The following is a 19,393-nucleotide window of genomic DNA, read 5'->3' as shown; positions in this document are numbered from 1 at the left end:
GTTAGAACTACTGCAAAACTCATCTAAATGAAGAACATCAACTAGTGAGCAAACAGAGTTCTCTTTAGGCTCACAATAATTACTAATTTTTCTCTACATGCTGACTTGAAATGCAGCACATGGCATGTTTTCAGGCTTTTGACTGTCTTTCTGACAATGAAAAACAAAAATTTGGATCCAAAGTTTCCAGATCACTACTGAGATCCCTTGCAGCACCAGATTTCCTGCTAACTGTAGTTGGAACACTTCTGTGAAAAAATTATACTTGTGTACTTCCAAACTCAAACTCTTTCATGTATGTAAATATGCTTTCCTCCTCCTTCTGATACCACCTGATCATGAAGGGTTTCACATCTAGGTCAAGGGAGGTCATCATTCCCCTGTACTCATCACTCATCAGACTGATGATTGAGTACAACGCCCCATTTGGAATGTATCTGACCCGACACCTGCAGCAATTGGAAAGGCCCCAAAAGTTCCTCACCAAAAGGATAAAGGGTCTCAAGAATATGTCCTATGCTGCCCGACTGAAGGAGCTCCAGCTCTACTCAGTCGCTTACCGCCTGCTCAGAGGTGACCTGTGCCTGACATACAAGGCCATGTCCAACCTGGAATTAATGAACATGCTTCACCTCAAAAAATCTAAATCCATCAGATCCACAAGAGCACGAGACTTAAACCTTGACACGGTCATAAATAGGACGTGCTGGAGGGACAGATTCATCACCCAGAGACTCCCTATGCTGTGGAACAAAATCCCAGTACATGTGAGGCAGAGCACCCTCGCTGGCTTTGTTCAAGAGAAATCTTGACCAATGGATGGGAGATCGCAGGTATACCCCAGGGATTACATCAGTGTCACTGCTTGACAGAGGCACAGCAAACTAATGGGCATAATATCCTTCAATCTAAAGGGGTGGCGTAAGCCAGAAAAACTCTGGGCTAGGCTTATAAATGCCCTAGGGCAGATAGCCTAGTATTAACCTATGAACCTATGAACCTATGAACGTTTGTCAGAATATTTAAAATGCAACAGACCTATGGATCAGCTTTTTGCCTCCATTAAAAACAATTCAGATTGCAACTAGAAGAAATGTGTACCACATGGCATGCAACTCCTGGCAGTTAAACATTAAGGAATACACCCTATATACAACAGGGTGGATCCATTTATTTCCAACACCAAGGAATGCATTTGTGTGCAACCCTCAGCATGACCCCCAAAACAGTCCAGACTGTGAAAGACAAATACCATCACTAGTACCCCAACAAATTTGAATTAATTGATTAAAACTAGTTCTTGCCCTAGAACTTTCTGCAAATTATTTTCATATTACTCCATGAGGGGGTCACCCAAGACATACACATAAAATATAATGCCAAACATAAGGTGAGCATCTCCAACACTGATAAGAATGCCCACAATAGGTGTTAGTTAAATGCTTAAGAGTAAGAAACAGATAATGCATCACATCCCAAAGCAAACACGTCCTTAATGGAGTACTGCTAGAGACTGAGGGAGCAAATGACAAAAATCCCTATCTTCAGATATCTACCCTTCCCCTTCACATAAGGTGAGTTTACTAAAAGGAAATTGTAAATGTAGTATATCACAAAAATTTACTCCAATTACTGAATAAAATCTATACCCAAATTGTCACAGAAATCATGTATACAATTATCTATAACTGTTTTTTTTCTATTCTGCAGTATCTTCATTCTTCACTAGACAGGAAAAGCAACCCTTTAGGGTAGACATTCAGAGCCCAAAAAATGCATTTTTGGGTAGCATCATCAAATATAATAACTCTACCCACTCTTTCTATAAATATTCCCTCTCTGAATCCTACATGCAGTCTAACTACTCAACTTTGAAGACCAAGAGCCCCTCTGTCCCTAAACAAATTGGTAAAAGGCAACCAAAATGTTGGTCGTGCATTTCGAGAAGACCTGGAAATACTTGAAAGTGGAATACACTACATCTGTAATCATAGGGCTGCTTCCCCATCCACCTGTTAGCTGTTTCCTAGGATAACATTGAAACATTCGTAAACAGAGAATAATGAAACAACAGCAAAAAATATTACTTCCTTAACTTTAATGTCAAATATTAAATAAACTGACGATCAGAATATTTTAAACAAATATTCAATATGTCGGTTGCTCTATAATTTACCCTGTGGCATAATTCAGTTCTTATCTTTTGTTTCGTAGTTTATATGGTATTTACATGCAGAAACTGTTAAAATGATTATAAGCATATCTCTTGCATTATTCTCAATGCACAGATCTCATGTCTAAGAAAACCTACCTTATCAGCTACAACTCCTTTCCTCTTGTTGGGATCCCCAGCCAGTCCTAAAAAAGGAGAGAGAATACAAAATGAATGTTCAATGTCCATTATCAACATAATTTTAAGTGTTCAACAGAATCGGCACCACTCAAATTTTAGACCTCCATCAAGAACTTATGCTTAAAGCTAGCCTAAGGTCCCTGTTTCCATATCCAGCAATGTCCCTGAACAGGCTGTTCCTTTACTGCTCACATTTTAAATATGTTGTTGAAGCCCATACCTTAACCTAACCATATTAAACATGATGCAAAAACTGTTTTTAGAAGATAGACAAGACCTCTAAATGTGGTATTTCGATGCTCACATTTTTTTTCCATCTGCACAACAAAAAAGTAAAACTTAATATATCATAATTCCCGATCCCAAAGCAAGATAATACCAATAAAGGAAGCATACATGCACTTCTGCCCACATCTACTATTGCCACACCCAAAGGGGCTTCTTACTGATTGTACTTCCCCTCCCCACCCCAATTTTGCACCTCAAACAAGGAATTGCTGCAAAGTACAAAAATTCTAGCTATCTACCCAAGAAATGACAACTGGTCATAAAGCGCTCAACGCACCATCATGTCAACCTTCCAGCACCCGATCTCAAACTTAGGTCACCAGTTCCATAAATAAGAGATCTCCTTCATCAGCTCATAGGTACATACTAGGCGAACCACCACCAGTCCATTTTTAAGCCTAGCCAAGCAACTCAAATCTCCCAAGATCTGGTACCTTTGGCAGTGTAAGCAATGGCTTATGAGATGAGCCATTTACAAGCAGAAGCCTGGGAAATTAACTGTTTACAAGCTGTCTGTGTCCATTAGACACACAGGTGGTAAACCAGGGGTAAATTTCTAGTTTCCCATCCAGTTGTCCAAGTTGCGCTTGAATTGGGTTAGGGAGGAACTCTGCTTCCTTCACATGGATGGGAAGCCTGTTACAAAGTAGTAGTCATCTCTGAGATACATACCTGTCTTTCCAGTAGGTCCTATTTACATCACAAGCAAGACTTGAGCCTTAAGAATGGGTCATTTTGGTGCTGTTTTGCAGATACAAGAAGGTCCATCACAAAAGGGTCAAAATATGCCTTGCATCCCAGGCACAGATCTACCTTCAATAGCCTGCAGGAAACAGAATATAGGGAGAGAGCTTTGAGGTGGTCTGCACAGTACATGAGATTTACATCCTATATTCTTTTATTGAGAAACGCCCGATGACATTTCAAGTTTTTAATGTGTCTGGTTAGGTACATACCAAATGGGGAGTTGTACTCAATGACAGATCTGATGAGTGCTGAATACAGTGGACCTTTGTTTATAAGTTGAACAACACAATGATTTCTCACTACTATAGACACACATGATGGTCAAAGCTTAGATTACTATTGGTGTGCTGCCTAGTTCCTAACTAATTGGTCAACTCTTAGCAGTATGTTGTCAATATGGTAGTTACTGGGGGACGCTGACTTCCCAAGTTATACTATTATGCATTTCTTGGCATTAAGTTTTAGTCCATGGCTCTGACAAGTTTCCAAAGGTGAGAATCAAACCCTGTACCTTGAGTCTGTGAGGTAAACAATTTCGCCATTATGCCAAACCCCAACCCCCTTTATATCACTAAGTCAGTCTCAAGCAAGTTTTACAAATTTCAGACTGCTTAAATGTTAATGTTCAACTTTGCCTTAGATCAATCTACCAGCTGTGAAAAAAGTTTACTTGTGCAGGTAGTTACAATAACTCCTGATAAGAAAGGACTGGACTCAGGACTTCAATAAAGCAATGTTCTCACAAGCAGGAGGCACATTCTAATTTCAAAGCTTTTTTGATACTTGATCAAAAATGCCTGACTACATGTTGTCTCTTCTCATCAGTGTTATTAGAAGATTATCAAACAGGAAGAAAACCATCCTGGCCTCAGTTCTTGGCCATTGATGAGATAAATCAGGGCAATGGAAGCAGGGCTAGCCACATGGAATGACAACAGAAGCTTATCAGTCCAAGGTATAAAGAAATTGGTCAAACTTTTTTGCCAAAGATGATCTGCGGTTTAAGTAGGCACCTACAGAACTAAACTGTCTTACATGGACTGGAATTAGAAAACTTGTCACCAAAGCCGGCTGATGAACAATGACCAAGGAGGAGGACTGTAGCAGGAACTGACAGAATAAGCCCTTATGGCATGACCTAGCAAAGTCTGGCCCATCTTTGAAGACAATGGGAACAAGCAATTCCTTTTCCATGTCCATTCTATACACTAAATCAAGATATTGGCTTATGCCTTCACTGAAGGCACTAAAATCAACCTACTTGTTCCACTTGAGTCTAAATTTAGAGGTAATACTGTTATCTTCAGCAGGCTGTGGGATTTTATTTTATTTATTTTTTTTTTTTACTTCAAATCACTAACCGTATTTTACTGTTGCCTGCTGTCCATCAAGACAAGCAAGGCTTGCAGTTCAGGACTGTATATGTGTGTGTATACTCAGATGTGTGATCTATGATGGATGGGGCCTATGGTCTCAAAGTCTGAAAAACAGCTACCAAAGAATATACACAAAGCAGTTGTCCTCAAGAGTGTATGGGAAATGCCCACTGCTGTCTTGTGTAACACCCAACATCTGCCACACCTAATAAGCTTTACACTGAACAACTGCACAACCGAGCTACAATCACTTGCTCCCTAGCATCTTATCCACCCTTCTCCCACATCAATGCCTTTCAGTGCTATCAAACCAACAGTAACAGAAATTTGTCCAAGGTTGCATTGTATGCACATACCTATATGTGCACACAGCTTTCCAGGAGGGATAAATGATTTCTCTTTCTCTCTGCAATATCAACATACCCTTTTTTGACTCTTTGTACTTTGCATTAGCACAATGCCACCAGCCAAACCAATCGATCACCAGGAACACAATTACTGTTAACCCTTAAATAATCCAATTATAAATCTGTAAAGTAAATGTAGTTTTACACAGTCACTTTTCAAAAAGGAAGATGCCAACAGCTGAGATGTCACCAGGTCTACACGCATACTTTATAATAATAAACAAACTGGGGCATGCTAGTATAATTCATTTAAGAAAACTATTTGAAATAAACAAGATTTATGTAATATACCTTGTAAAAACAATTAAAAAGCAACTGTAAGTATCCAGAATGCATTGCACAATAAATGTTTAACAGATAGACGGCATACAGGAGATCACCATCTAGCAGCTTATCTGGTCCTATTACTACTGAATACCACATAGCTCTAACTTGTAAGTCAAACCTGGAGTTGCACGGGTAAAGTGTGGGTAGTGGTTCAGATCACCATGTCACAGATTATCCTGAACTAAAACCCTTTTAAAATGCACAATGTACATGATATAAAGAGTGCATTCTGTTTGGATGATTAACTCCAGGAAGAGGCATATCAGCTGCCTGGTAGCAATCCTAACACGAGCAGACAGCAAAGTATAAATACTCTGTTTAGTAGCTAAGAAACCTTCAATTAATTTTAGGAAAGGAAACCTAAAACTCATCTGCTGTTCCAATAAGGAGCAGTTTAATTAAACATACTATAAAATTCTGTTTAATACCCAGCTTGTGGAGCAAAATTCATATAGGTTACAAGAGGTGGAAATAAGGTGGCAACTTAATAGTTTAAGAATAAATTTCAAGACAACTTTCGAAAAAAAGAGAATTTAATGGAAGGGAAATCATGTTCTTATGAAATATTACAAGTTATGTTTAATGCAAAAAGGCATGCAAGTGAATCTTGCACCAGGAAGTAGTAAAGGCTACCAAAAAGACAGTCATCCAAGAGAAAAAAAAAATTAAGTGCACAAGATGAAAATATTTTAAAAGGTAGGAATGTCCCACATTCCAGAACAAAACCAAAACTTTACAAATTAAGGCAATTTTAAATTAGTAGATGGTGACACAACAATCCATTTTAGTCACAAGGATGGATCAATGTCCATTTACGAAGGGGACTATGAAAGGCTAAAAAAGCCTTAAAAGGTGGACTTTAACAGTGGAGTAAGCTAGCCTTAAACTGAATAGCTCAATGAGGTAATTGAGGACCACTGGTATCATACAGCCAAGGGTATTATGTCCTAGCAGACTGCCCAAATAGCAAAATCTTTCTATTTTGCTACTTATATGGACCAAGTGGAATTAAGACTGCCAGAAGAATTCAATACATTCACTGAAATCCCAAACATGAAAAGTTTAAGAGCTTCAGAAGCCAAGCATCAACAGGTTTGGCAAGGATTGTGAGAGTTTTTCAAATAACCTCTGGCTCATTAGTAACCATGGGAATGATAAAGATTGTGACAGCTCCTTAAGACGGGGAAAACAAATTTGCCTTAGTCACAGAGCAGCTAAAAAGATTTCCTACAAGTCTAATTACTTTATCTTCAAAATAACCTTCTGAAGAATAGGAAAAGGTACAATATCCAGATTAGCCCTTAGGAGATCAGAGAAGAATCAGCATTGCTCTGTTTGTTGATGTAGGATATTTGAAGACACTGGTGGCAGGACATAAGCAAAACTCACATGTATTAAATGTACAGACAGAAATACTGGCTCATTTGTTCTTGTAAAACATAAAATAACCAATAATTTTAAAGCAATCCACAAATCCATACAGTCTTCTCAGGATAGAGTTAGGCCTCTTTCAAAGGTCTCACTCTGAGCGCAAGTACTCTAGCAGGCCACCTTTTCAACCTCGAAGCCTCTCTCATAGGCCTTGCTTTCTACTCCAGAAATCGCAAAACAGTTTTAGTGCCAGATTCTAGGGCCTTTGCCTAACCTCGCTCTCAGTTCCAAAAATGAAGCAAAGTCAATAAATCATGCCCCACTGGCTAGCGCACCTGTACATGCTTTCAGGTCTTCCTTTTAGCACAACACATTATCCCTCCAGTTAGGAAATAACTTTGTAACCTTAGTCTTCCATGCTTCATACAGTTTTTATAGCTTCAAAAGCTAAATGTTTTACAAATCTGAGAAATCTAAATTAGCAAATAGGGGTACAACTACTCTAAAATGGGAAATTCAACCATACAAAATTCATCAGAGTTTGACTAAAAGTATTCAAGACTTATTTCAGCAACAGTGGGTATACACGGTGTCAAAAATGACACATTTTCAAGACTTCTCAGCCTCACAACTATTAAGATGAGGTACAATAGAGTTTGAGCCTGTGCTCCTCCCTGCCTCTTGATGTATAAGATTACCATAGAGCTGTCTGTTCAGAGCTACACCACTTGGCTAAGAGCACAATCATGGAAGGCTTAGGATATTTTCCACTGTCAAAATCTCTAAGACTCTGTGTGAAGGGAAGACTATGAGGGTGTCCGCAGATCCTGAATTAAATTTTCAACAAAACAAACTTTCCAAACTCAAGCAGATGCATCCATAGAAAGGAACTATGCAGATCCTAGGATCATTGAAGGTTACTAAATTAATGGTCCTGGGGCCCTTCCAAGCCTAGCCAAGAGTTTATTCCCAAAAGGACACCTCAGTTAGCAACTATTGCCCCTGTCAGTGAGGGACACAGGTGGAACCCCTGGGACAAATTTGTAGTTTCCCACCCACTCATCAAGGTTGCGCTTGAAGAGGGTCAGCGAGATGTTCTGTTTGACGAGTATGGGAAGTCTATTCCAGAGACGGGGCAGCCTCTGGGAGGCAAAACTGTCTCTCTAGCAGTTTTGTTGATGCTGCATATGAGATTCAGGCCTTTTGAGCGGGTAGTGAGTGAGGAGTTAGACTTACAGATATAGAGCATCTCTAGTACGGCAGGGTCTGAGACTGCCTTGTAGGCAGACACAGATCACCCCGGAGCAATCTGTACGATACCTTGTAGAGTGATAGTGATTTGAGCCTGTCAGCATAGGACAGTTGTTGGAGGCCATGGATCCTCATTGCGAGGTATTTCAGTGGCCTTTCCAGTTGGTGCAGGTGTTTGGAGGGGTACATTTCAAACCGGGCATTATACTCAATTTTTGGTCTAATGACCAATAAGATGATCTAATGATGAGCGAGACAGAATTGGGACTCCAAATGACAGGTCTACCAGGGTGTGGTTGGGCCTTGCAATCAGTTACTTGCATCCTCTCCTCCCCATCCTTCTTCTTTGGGATGACCATTTCATACTCCCTGGCAGTACCTTGTGTACCCACCACAGTATTTCTGCCCTTTTCTCTTTTGATTTCCATTGAGCAGAACTGCAGCTCCCCAACTCTTTGATCACATCCTTTCACTTCCATACCACTGTACCCATCTAGTGGCTTTTCTACTGGACTCCTTCTAGCAGTCTGATGTTTTCTCTTTGTATGGTCTTCAAAACTGTTCACAAATATTCCATGTGTGCAGTCTGACCCAGGCCTGGCAGAGCACGGTCATCCTCCTTCTGAGTTTTACCTCCCAGAGGTTACATCCCAGCATTCTGTTTGCCACTGCCACTCCACCCCCCCAGACTCTGCATCTGGTGGTCCAGCCCAGGTATGGTCATCATATCCATATCTTTACTCTGTTGCACTCAGGTCTATTCCCCAGCTAACACTTCACAAGAGGAATGCTGTGGTCTAGGTACAGAACTTTGCATCCACTGGAAGCAATGGCCAGTTGCCACCTTTCTGTCCTCCTTGTCAGCCCTTTCACATGATTCCTTAGACTCTTCAGTCCCCACCCCTGTCATGCAGTGTTACACCAACTTTGTGTCATCGGGAAAGAAATTAATAATCCTATTCTGTCTTCTCTTATGTATATCTGACATGAATGGAGTGGCAAGCAAGGGCCCAGAGATAACACCTCAAATACTTTAATAGTCATTCCATATCCCTGACATTACACTTCTTGCAAAAAAAAAAAAAAAAAAAAACTTGCATCCAATTCCTTCTCAGTCTCAGTACTTCTTCCAAACCATTCAGTATTCTTTGCAAGAACCTGTTTACAAAGAAGTCGAAGGCCTTGGTGAAGTCTACATAGATAATGTTCGACTGGTACTCCAGTCAATTTCCCCAGCAACCCAGTCATAAAGCTGAATAAGGTATGATCAATACAACCTTTTGGCCATGAACCCATGTTGATTGTCTTATAGGAAAAAAACTACTCTTCTCAAAGCATTCTTTCCATGACTTTTTCCTCCCACTGTTATCAGTCTAACAAGTCTGTAGTTCCCCTGTTTCTTTCTGTCCCCTTCCTGTACAGTGGCATCATATTTGCATCTTTCCATTCCACATGCACTTCTGAAACTCTTTCCAGTAATCTGCCAGCACAATGGTCAAATTCAAATTCTTGAAGACCCTGGAAGGCATTCCATTTAGTTCCTGTGCTTTGCTCATCCTTAAGATAAGCAGATATGTGTCATTCTTTTCCCTCTCTAGCTAAATGCCTTCTTCCTACTCTGTCCTACCTCCTTCCCACTATGCAGTCTTACCCTTGACCTCCCTCATGAAGGCTGAAGCAAATTACTCATTCAGCACTTAAGATTTCTTTAGTTTACCAGGACGAAGATGAAAACTATGAACTCTCCACCCTAATCCAAACAGTTGGCTTTGAAATATATGGAGGCTTCATTCTTGTGAGCTGGGCTAAACCTGTGTGACTAAAAACGGCTAATACAGTCTACCAATGAGTTTTATCACTTAGTGCTAAAGAAAATTTTGAAGGACTGCTGTTCCTCATTAATCAAATATTCCACAAACCGTCAACACAAGGATGACGATATGATATTCATTAGGAGAGATGAAGACATGAACCTCTCAGCACTGAGGTAATGTATGGATGCTGCAGTAAACAATGTTTTTATCTGAAATATAGGGATTTACCTAACCATATTCAAAGGAAGAAAAACTTAGGAAACTGTAAACTGTATTATTTGAATACTCTGCAAGGCTGACTTGGCTTTGTTCAAAGTGATATGCAGCAGGGTGAGGTAACTGATTATATTTGAAAGGTGGTGTTGCAAGTATACCAAATTCTCTAACACCACTAGGCATTAAGGATAAATCTATATTTCCTCAGTTCCCTAAGAAGACAAAATCTGGAACCATATAGTTTGCAAATGGTTGGACAAAAATACAGGTCAAATGGGTGACTTACCAAGAGAAAACGGAAATGGCAGATCTGCAAAGTTAGGTACTTCCAGTAAAACAGGTGATAATGTGTAGGTAATCTTCCATACTTAATGAGGTCATCCAAACCTAGTGATCCAATAAAAAAAGTTATTTACTCACCATAATGTTCCATCTGTGTTGTCGACCTTAATTTATCCTTGACCTATAGGAACTCAGTTCCAAGTCTAGGAATTGGCCTGGCCGTTACAACAGTTCATGTGAACCAAAAACTCCTAAGTCAAGTTCCTACCCAGAATGCCCTCTTTAAATTACCTCAGATCAAGTTTGAAGCTATAATGAAAAACTAGGAGAAGGTAATACTATAACTATTGAAGAGGCTATGTCTAATGTCATACATGAGGAAACAAATAGCCAGGACTAAGGTTCTTTCCTCAAGAAGTCTGAAGGAGGGGGAAGGAGGGTGGGATGTCGAGGATAAATGAAGATTGACAACACAGATGGAACATTATGGTGAGTAGATAACTTCTTTATCTGATGTTGTCAAACTTCATTTATCCTTGATGTATGGCACAGAGTCCCCATCTACCTTATATCTTGGCAGGCCTTATGGAAGGATATTCCTGAGTACCATAGAACCAAATGGTGCTCTTCCCCTGGAGACCAGATCCACTTTGTAATGAGTAGTAAAGGTATGTGGAGAAGCCCATGTTGCAGCTGCACATATGCTGTCTCCATGGAAGCCTTGGAGTGAAAAACAGCAGCCATGGCTATAGCTCTTGTGAAGTGTGCTCTAACTGGGGCTGCCAATTTGAGGTTTTTCCTGTTGTAGACAAAGGTAATGTATTCTCTTAGCCATTCAGACAATATAACCTTAAAAACTGATTTACCCATGGAAGGACCTGAAAAGGAGACAAATAACTGGTCCGACTTTGTAAAATCTTCAGTTCTGTCAAGATAAAAATGCAATTGTCTGGGAACATCCAACAGATATAAGCAGTTGGAAAAAATTAGGGAAGAACACTAGCAATTCAATAGATTGATTAATGTTAGTCTCAAATATGACCTTCGGAAGAAAGGATGGATCGGTTCTCAGTGATACTCTGTCTCTACGAAAAATTAAATATGGAGGTTTTGAAGATAATGCATGGATATCTGAAAGCCTCCTAGTGGATTTAATAGTTATTAAGAAAATGGTCTTCCATGAAAGAAATTTCAAATCACAGGTAGCTTCAGACTCAAGGGGGGATTGGATCAAGGATTCCAAAACCATAGTAAGATTCCAGGGGACAACGGGTTCCCTATAAGAAAACTTTAATCTTAATGTTCCCTTTAGAAAAGCCTTGCACAGCCTACGTGACATTAAGGATTGCCTTTCAAACCTTTATGGAAATTAGAAAAAGCAGCAAGTTTAACCGTGTTGGGGGAAGCAGCAGTTCCTTGTTCGAAGAGCATAAACAAAAATTGCAAAACCTCTTCAACTGGTGGTGAGAAAGGATCAAGTTTATTGCATGCCCATATAGAAAATCTTTTCCATTTACTGAGGTAGAGTCTCATGTGGAAGGTTTAGGGGAAGCTAGCAAAATGTCTTGAAATGGGGAAGACAAGTTATTTCGCCTGGCAATTAATGGAACTTTAGCAACCAAGCTGTAAGCTTGAAGCTTTTCAGTTTAGGGTGAATTAGTCCCTGAGGATGGGACGGGAGATCTGGACTGGGGTCCAGTGTCCATGGATGTTGAAGTAGGTAAGGCCAAAGAAAGGAGAACCAGACTTGCCGAGGCCAAAATGGGGCAATGAGGATCACTTTGCTTTTCAAGAAAGGGGGTATTAGAGGAATGGGGGCAAAGGCATAAAGTAGTCCTGAGGGCTAATTTTGAAGGACAGCATCTCTCAGGGACTGCAATTGTGTGTATTGCTTGGGCCCAGCACACCTTCATCAACAGTGCGATATTTGTCAAGCCTTTAGTAATCGGGCCCTTGTAGAGAGGAAAAATAAAATCATTCTCGTCCAGTCCATCCCCAAGCCTTTGGCTGGAAAGACTGATTTGAAAGTCAGGTTTCAGGGAAAATCCTGATTACGACTCGAAGATCCTGCTTTTCTTCCCACACACTTGTCTCACTCATTAATATGGAACAAAAACATCTTTGCATAATAACTCTATTACCCACTTTGAAAAGGCATGGATGATACTGCAAAGTCTAAACAAATGGGTATCATTAAGTGATACAACCCTTCTGACCAAGACTGAACAGCTCTTTGCACAGGTTTATATACATTTACTAGGCTATTGAACTAGAAGGATCTTAAGAAGCCTAGCCTTACATTCTCATTGTTGTTTTTAGCCCTTAGACTTTGCATACAAATCACCAACAGACAGGCCAAGCAAAGATATGTTGGGAGACTTACATGGCATCATGGCTGAAGCAAATCTTGACTTCAGTAAATCTTGATGAGAGTTAACTGAGTTTTCTCTTTACCATTTCTAAAGTCACGTCTTCCCATTTCTTTGATTACATGGATAAAGGCCTAAATTCATCACCAGCCGTTAAGATGTGAGTGAATATTTTCTTGTCAACGTACTTTTTTCTTGGTTCTAAAACCAGGAAAGAGTGCCCTTTATTCCACCTTTTTCTTAGAACCCTTAGTAAGGAGGTTTACAACAATTTAGTTCAAACAATAATACAGTAGATGTCCTTATCAAACTTCTAGCTTTGGAAATATTTTTATTACACTTAGCTCACTGGTTGATTCCCTTGCAATGACCCTACAGACTGTAAAAAGTTACATTAATCTGTTCAATTTCACGCTAAACAGAGATGCATCTTGTGCACCTCTTCTGCAGACCCCCCACTACCACAAAAGTATATATTGCATATTGGAAAGGGTTGCACCCTGGAAGAGCTAGAAGGGAGAGAATAGGACATGAGCAGTTTACTGCTCTGCAACCCCAGGGGTGGGGGGAATACTGGTTTTCCAGTGGTCACATTGCTCCTGTGCAAGGAGAGGTTTGCATGACAAGGACGGTCACAAAGATCCTGTGTGCTTGGTGTTGCCAGCCCTATGGATGCACATGTGGGAGAACATATGCAACCTCAAGGGGTATAGGGGATCCCTATGGTGATAGAGGTGCTCAAATCACAACACAGACAGCCTCATTCTTGGGGGGGGCAGACCCTCAGGCTGCCATGGATAAGGACTTCCTTTCATGGCAGCCAGATGGAAGACCGAGCATCTACAGGGTGCAACAACTATTACATGGCTGCCTGGATGGCAACTCTCTCCTGTCAGCTGTCACTTGCCTCTGAAAACAAATGGGCTACAGACCTAAAGGAAGAGGACATGAAGGTCAATAAACACATGATGAAAAAGCACTTTCAAATGCCCTAATGAAAACACCTCTAACTGCCTTTGAACTAAAGTGACTCTGGACCTAGAGAGATGGCTTACTCTTCCACTGCCTTCGCTGGGAAAGACTAATGTTTGGAAAATGAGCATGTGACCCCTTTTACTTAATCTGCTGCATACATTTCCTACCCTCCTAAACACAAGAGTGTTTCTCTGCCTAAATTAGTTTGATAATTTCTCTAGAACATTAGTTAGCCCTGAGATGCATATAATGAGCTATTTTGCCCTGTTGCAGAAGATGTTCAAGCTCTCAGTTCTTGAGGTCTTTCACGTGTACTTCAATATAGCCACAATCTTGGCTACTTATCATATTTTTAACAATGATAAATATGCTCTCAGTTGGTCAAAATTTGAGAAATTTGTCTTGCTCCAGTACAAGAGTAATGAAGTCATCCTCCACATTTCACTTCATGAACTAGTTCACAGCAGGTATCTAATTCTAGGCATGGTCTTGATTTTGCAACCACTTAGACTTGGCCTCAAGAGATGATTAGGACAATCCAGTATCAAAAACCTTAATTTTAAACACTACTTATAATCCTAGGTTTATTTCCTTTGTTTCTGAATTACCCAGCAAAAAAGTGCTGATTTAAAAACTGATGGAAAACTACTGGGCTTACAAGAAATTAAATTTGGTTTCACGGAAGCGATTTTCCTCCATCTCTACCACTTGAGACAAGCCAATAACATCACCTATGATAAAAGGCAAATGGAAAAAGATCAACTACATGGCTGCACTGGAAACTATTAAAAAAAAAGTAAAATATGTACCGTTTAAGTCTTGGGACCTCTACATTGCACACTATCAAAGTTTACCCACAAAAAGTGGGCTAAAACAGTTATTGATTTATCACTGATTTAAGTAACTTGGGCAATATTCTGGCTGACGAGCAGTCATTCAAGGCAATTCCTACACCTCACTAAAATATGTGAATTCAAAAAATATTCTTATTTTACTCCTAAATTCATCAACAAAATACAAATGATAGTGGACAGTTATTGCCCAAAATGGGGTTTGCCGTGCACTAATACTGTGGTCATGCAGTAATGTGGGATGTGATCTAATACACAAAAGAGTGTGCATTAGCTACAAACACTTATCGCACTTGAAATTTGTGTGCATCAAGGATCTTTAATCCAGGATTACCAAGGACATTAAAGACACAGTTAATATGGCAGTCTTATCAAGTACAATCATATTGTTGAAAATAAGGAAACAATTAGCTACCCCCACAAAACTAATGAGTGGACAAAGGCTCTGACATCCATTTACCTGTTAAATGGCATGCTCCTTCATCAAATGCGCTACAAGATGACAGTAAATGTCTCTATTTTTTTGGGGGAATACAGTGCTGGAGGAAGGATGCAGAAAGAAAGATGTGGGTGGGGTGATATCTGCTTGTCAGTATTAACTTAATGGGGTAATGAGGAATCTGATCATCACCAAATTATTAGTAGAGTGTTTTTTCTGCTATCATGCACACTAGACTTCTGTGGAGTCTCTCTCTCTACACTTGTTCCCCACTGTTACTTTTTGGTACTCTGACAGCTGTCAGTTACATTTATTTTCTGATGATATAATCACAAATATTATAAAATTGGATACATAATATTAATTTGTAAACTAAAACATTGTTTTTCTCAATTAAAAACAGCTTATCAAAATATACAGTTACCTTTGCCTTTTTGCATGCAGAAAAAGGACTGTTTGGGGTGGTGAAAGTATCTATTAGCATTTCTTTCTTTCTTGGTTGTAGTCATGATTTTAATGAAATTCTGCCCCTCAAACTAACATCAAATATAGCTAATTTGAACAACAATGATTATACAAAATGACAATTTCCTTCTATTCCACAACTGTACCATTCTGCCTCCTTCTGCCACCCCCCACACAAAGACATAGAGTGCCTCTTCAGTCAATCAATCCTTGCTCCTCCAAATCAACTACAATACAGTGTCCTCTATTGTGTGAGCCCCAGTAAGTAAAAGTAATCATCTATTCCTTCTCTACAGATTCAGACTCTAACTAGCTTGTTCTACAAATATTACCCTTCTTCACTTTGAATGACCACTGCCTCTACAATTACTCTTCCCTAAGTGCCAACATCCAGTATGAATCCATTCTGCATTACTGCAGTACTCTACAGTTCTGTTCTATCCACCCCATTACTCCCGAAAACTAACAGTGATCACCACAGTTTTCAAACACTAGTTTCTCAAATATGGAGAAAATCTCAGAATGTGGTACAAGCAGATAAAAAGTGCTAAATTTACTAACAGCTTTAACCAGGAAACTTAAAATGAGGTGAAAATATGCTGCTTGAATCTTTCAATCTGCAGCAGTATGACTCAATGTTATGTACCACAAGGATTTTTTTATGTCTTAACAAAGGTGTGCTAGTTCCTTTAAGTGTAGGAGAGTGTTTTTTTATTATTTTTTTTTTAATGAAGTAAAATGAGGAAATGCTCCTCAAAAACAAGGCACATCATCTTCTCCAATGACTGCCACTGAACAAAGAAGTTATGTCTTACCATAACGTTCCATCTGTGTTGTTCATCTTCTTTCATTCATCACTGATGGGTAGAGTTCTGAGCCCTCAGAACTGAGTCGGCCTTTTTACCAAGCTTGTGCCAGTCAAAAGAAACTCTCGAGCTAAGTCTCTACCCCAAATGCTCTTCTCCCTGTTACTTCAGATCAAGTTTGCAAGAGAAAGAGAAGTAAAGCCGAGGCCACTTCTGCGCAAATACCCTAAGGGCACTTCTTAGACCCAAAGCATCCCCCCAGGAGCCTTTGGAGGGGGAAGGAGGGTGGGAAGTGATGAATGAAAGAAGAGAAACAACACAGATGGAATGTTATGGTAAGACATAACTTCTTTATCTGATGTTGTTTATCTTCCTTCCATTCATCATTGATGGGACAGAATCCCAAGCTACCTTGAGGTCCATGGGCGGCCCTTATGGAAGAACATTCCTGAGTACCATTGAGCCGAAGGCAGCTCTTTCTCTGGAGACCAAGTCCAATTTGTAATGATTGATAAAGGTATGAGGCTTAGCCCAAGGAGCTGCTGCACACAGGTCACCCATGGAAGCCCTGGAATGGAAAGCTACAGACGTTGCCATAGATCTAGTGGAGTGAGCTTTAACTTTTGGCATAGGTTCATTACTGAGGGAATAGATGAAATGTATGCAGTCCCTTAGCCATTTTGATAATGTAACCTTGGAAACAGCCTCTCTCGTTTGGGTCCAAAGGAGGAGATGAAAAGCTGTTCCGATTTACAGATAGGTTTGGTCCTGTCTAGGTAAAATCTCAGTTGTCTATGTAAGTCTAAAGAGTGAAGGCAGTACTCTCCTCTATTGGCAAATTCAGAAAAAACGCTGATAAAACAAATGGTATGGTTTATGGAAAATTCAGAAACAACTTTAGGAAGGAAGGATGGGTTTGTCCGAAGTGATACTCTGTCTTTATGAAATACCAGATAAGGCCTCTTGATACACAATGCCTGCAGCTCCGAGACTCTTCTAGAAGATATGATGGCTACCAAAACCAAGGATTTTTCCAAGACAAAAACTTTAGGTCACACTTCACCACAGGTTCAAAAGGTTTTTGAGTCAAAGACTGAAGCACTAGAGTGAGGTTCCATGGTTCCACAGGCTGTCTGACAGGAGGCCTGATATGAGAGGTCCCTTTGAGCAAGGCTTTGCATATGTGTAAAGAGATGAGGGGTGCCCATCTATACCATTGTGGAAATTGCCACTAGATGAACTCGTACAGTACAGGCAGAGGCTCCATTAACAAAAAAACTTAACCAAGTATTGAAACACTGCAGTAACTGGAGCTGAATATGGGTCTAGCGTGTTATCCTTGGACCAGATGGAGAACCTTTTCCCTTTATCCTGATATAGTCTTCTGGTGGATGGTTTATGAGAGGCCAGAATTATGTCTTGAACAGGCAAGGAGGGATTAGCTTGCCTGGCGACTAGTTGAAGTGGAGAAACCAAGCTGCCAGCTTGAGACTGGACAGATTTGAGTTATTCAACCTTTGAAGATGAGTAATCAGATCTGGTACAGGGTCCAGAATCAGGGGGATGGCAGGATAAGCGTAAGCAAGTCCCGTGGGCCAATCATGGATTAGATCACCCCTCAGTGACTCCCCCTCCGGGGGAAGTAGGGCGAAATAGCTGCTGCACTTGTTGTTCAATGGGGAGACTAAAGGATCGCAACAAAGCTGGCCTCAGTGGCTGAAGATTTCTGTCGCCACCTCAGGGTTAAGAGACCATTTGTGAGGCTTAAGGATGCATCTGCTCAGTTTGTCTGCAATCACATTGGAGCTCCCATGGGATAAGCGGTTGGAAGCTATTGCCCACTGCCAAATTCTCATAGTTTCTCGACATAGGGGGTAGGGCTTGGTTCCTCCTTGCTTGTTGATATACCAGACCATGGACATGTTGTCTGACTGAATTGCAATTGTCCCAGAAGGGAGAGCTGAATGAAAGGCTTGCAATGCTAACCGCACAGCTCTCGGTTCCAGAACACTGACATGCAGGTGGGCCTCTGAGGTGGACCATGTGCCTTGGACAGTATTTCCCTGGAAATGGCCCCCCCACCCGATCAGGGAAGCATCCATGGTCACAATGGCTGTGGGCTGCGGGGACTGAAATGGGTGACTCCAAAGTTCTACTTCTGAATTCATCCACCAAAGGAGGTCTTGTTTGCAGGAGATGGTTATACGAATCTGGTAACCGAGGGGGTGATAGTTTGGAAACCACTGACAAAGGAGGAGCCATTGCAGGGTCTGCATATGTAGCTTTGCTAGAGGCACTAATAGGATTGAAGCTGCCATAGAGCCCAGAGCCTGACGAACTTCCCTTGCTGAGACTTTTGTTTGAAAGAGTATCACTCGGAGCTGAACCCTCAATTGGTGGTTTCTGAGAATTAGGAGTGATACCAGACAGGACTGAGTATTGAACACTGCTCCAGTGTACTCTATTTGCTGTGTAAGAGTAAGGATTGATTTCTCCCAATGTATCATTATTCCCAACAATTTTGCCAGAGAGGGAATATAATGCAGTGCTGTTACCAGAAGATGCTCAGTGGGGGTGGTGAGGAGCCAGTCATCCAGATATGGAAACACCCGGAATCTTTTGTCTCAAGTGAGCTGTGAACACTCTGGGGGCTGTAGAGAGACCGAATGGCAGGGCATGAAATTAGTAATGACTGGCTCCTAGCTGGAAGCGAAGCAGACTCCTGGAGCATTTGCCCATCTTGATGTGATAATACATATCCCGGAGATTTATTGAGCACATCCAATCATCTTCTCTTAAAAAGGGAAGAATGGACTGAACCGTGACCATCTGGAATTTGGTTGGGGGACAGACTTGTTTAAGCTGCTGAGATTCAAAATGGGCCTCCAGTCCCCTTGTCCTTTTTGGCACCAAAAAGAATCTTGAGTAAAATCCGGATCTGCTCTGGTCTGGTGGGACTGGTTGGATGACTCTTTTTGAGACAGCTTTATAATCTCTGAAGCTGCTTCTTCCCTTTGACTGGGTGGAACATTGGGATGTTTCCATGGAAGGTTTGG

At 40.7% G+C, this 19,393-nt stretch overlaps 1 protein-coding gene across 1 annotated transcript in view; it reads right to left on the bottom strand.

The window, feature by feature from the left end:
* Positions 1-19,393, bottom strand: part of VPS8 (VPS8 subunit of CORVET complex) — a 2,195,799-nt gene that overhangs the window by 1,491,017 nt on the left and 685,389 nt on the right. Inside the window, exon 13 of the mRNA XM_044075401.1 lies at positions 2,312-2,358. Coding sequence (XP_043931336.1) covers positions 2,312-2,358 — 47 coding nt within the window. The remainder of the gene's footprint in view (positions 1-2,311; positions 2,359-19,393) is intronic.

The sequence above is a fragment of the Protopterus annectens genome, chromosome 6.part1 (assembly GCF_019279795.1).
Source record: "Protopterus annectens isolate FY-2018-M chromosome 6.part1, PAN1.0, whole genome shotgun sequence".
In the NCBI taxonomy this organism is placed as follows: Eukaryota; Metazoa; Chordata; order Ceratodontiformes; family Protopteridae; genus Protopterus; species Protopterus annectens.
The sequence above is the reverse complement of the archived record's forward strand: the minus strand, read 5'-3'. Positions and strand labels throughout refer to the sequence as shown.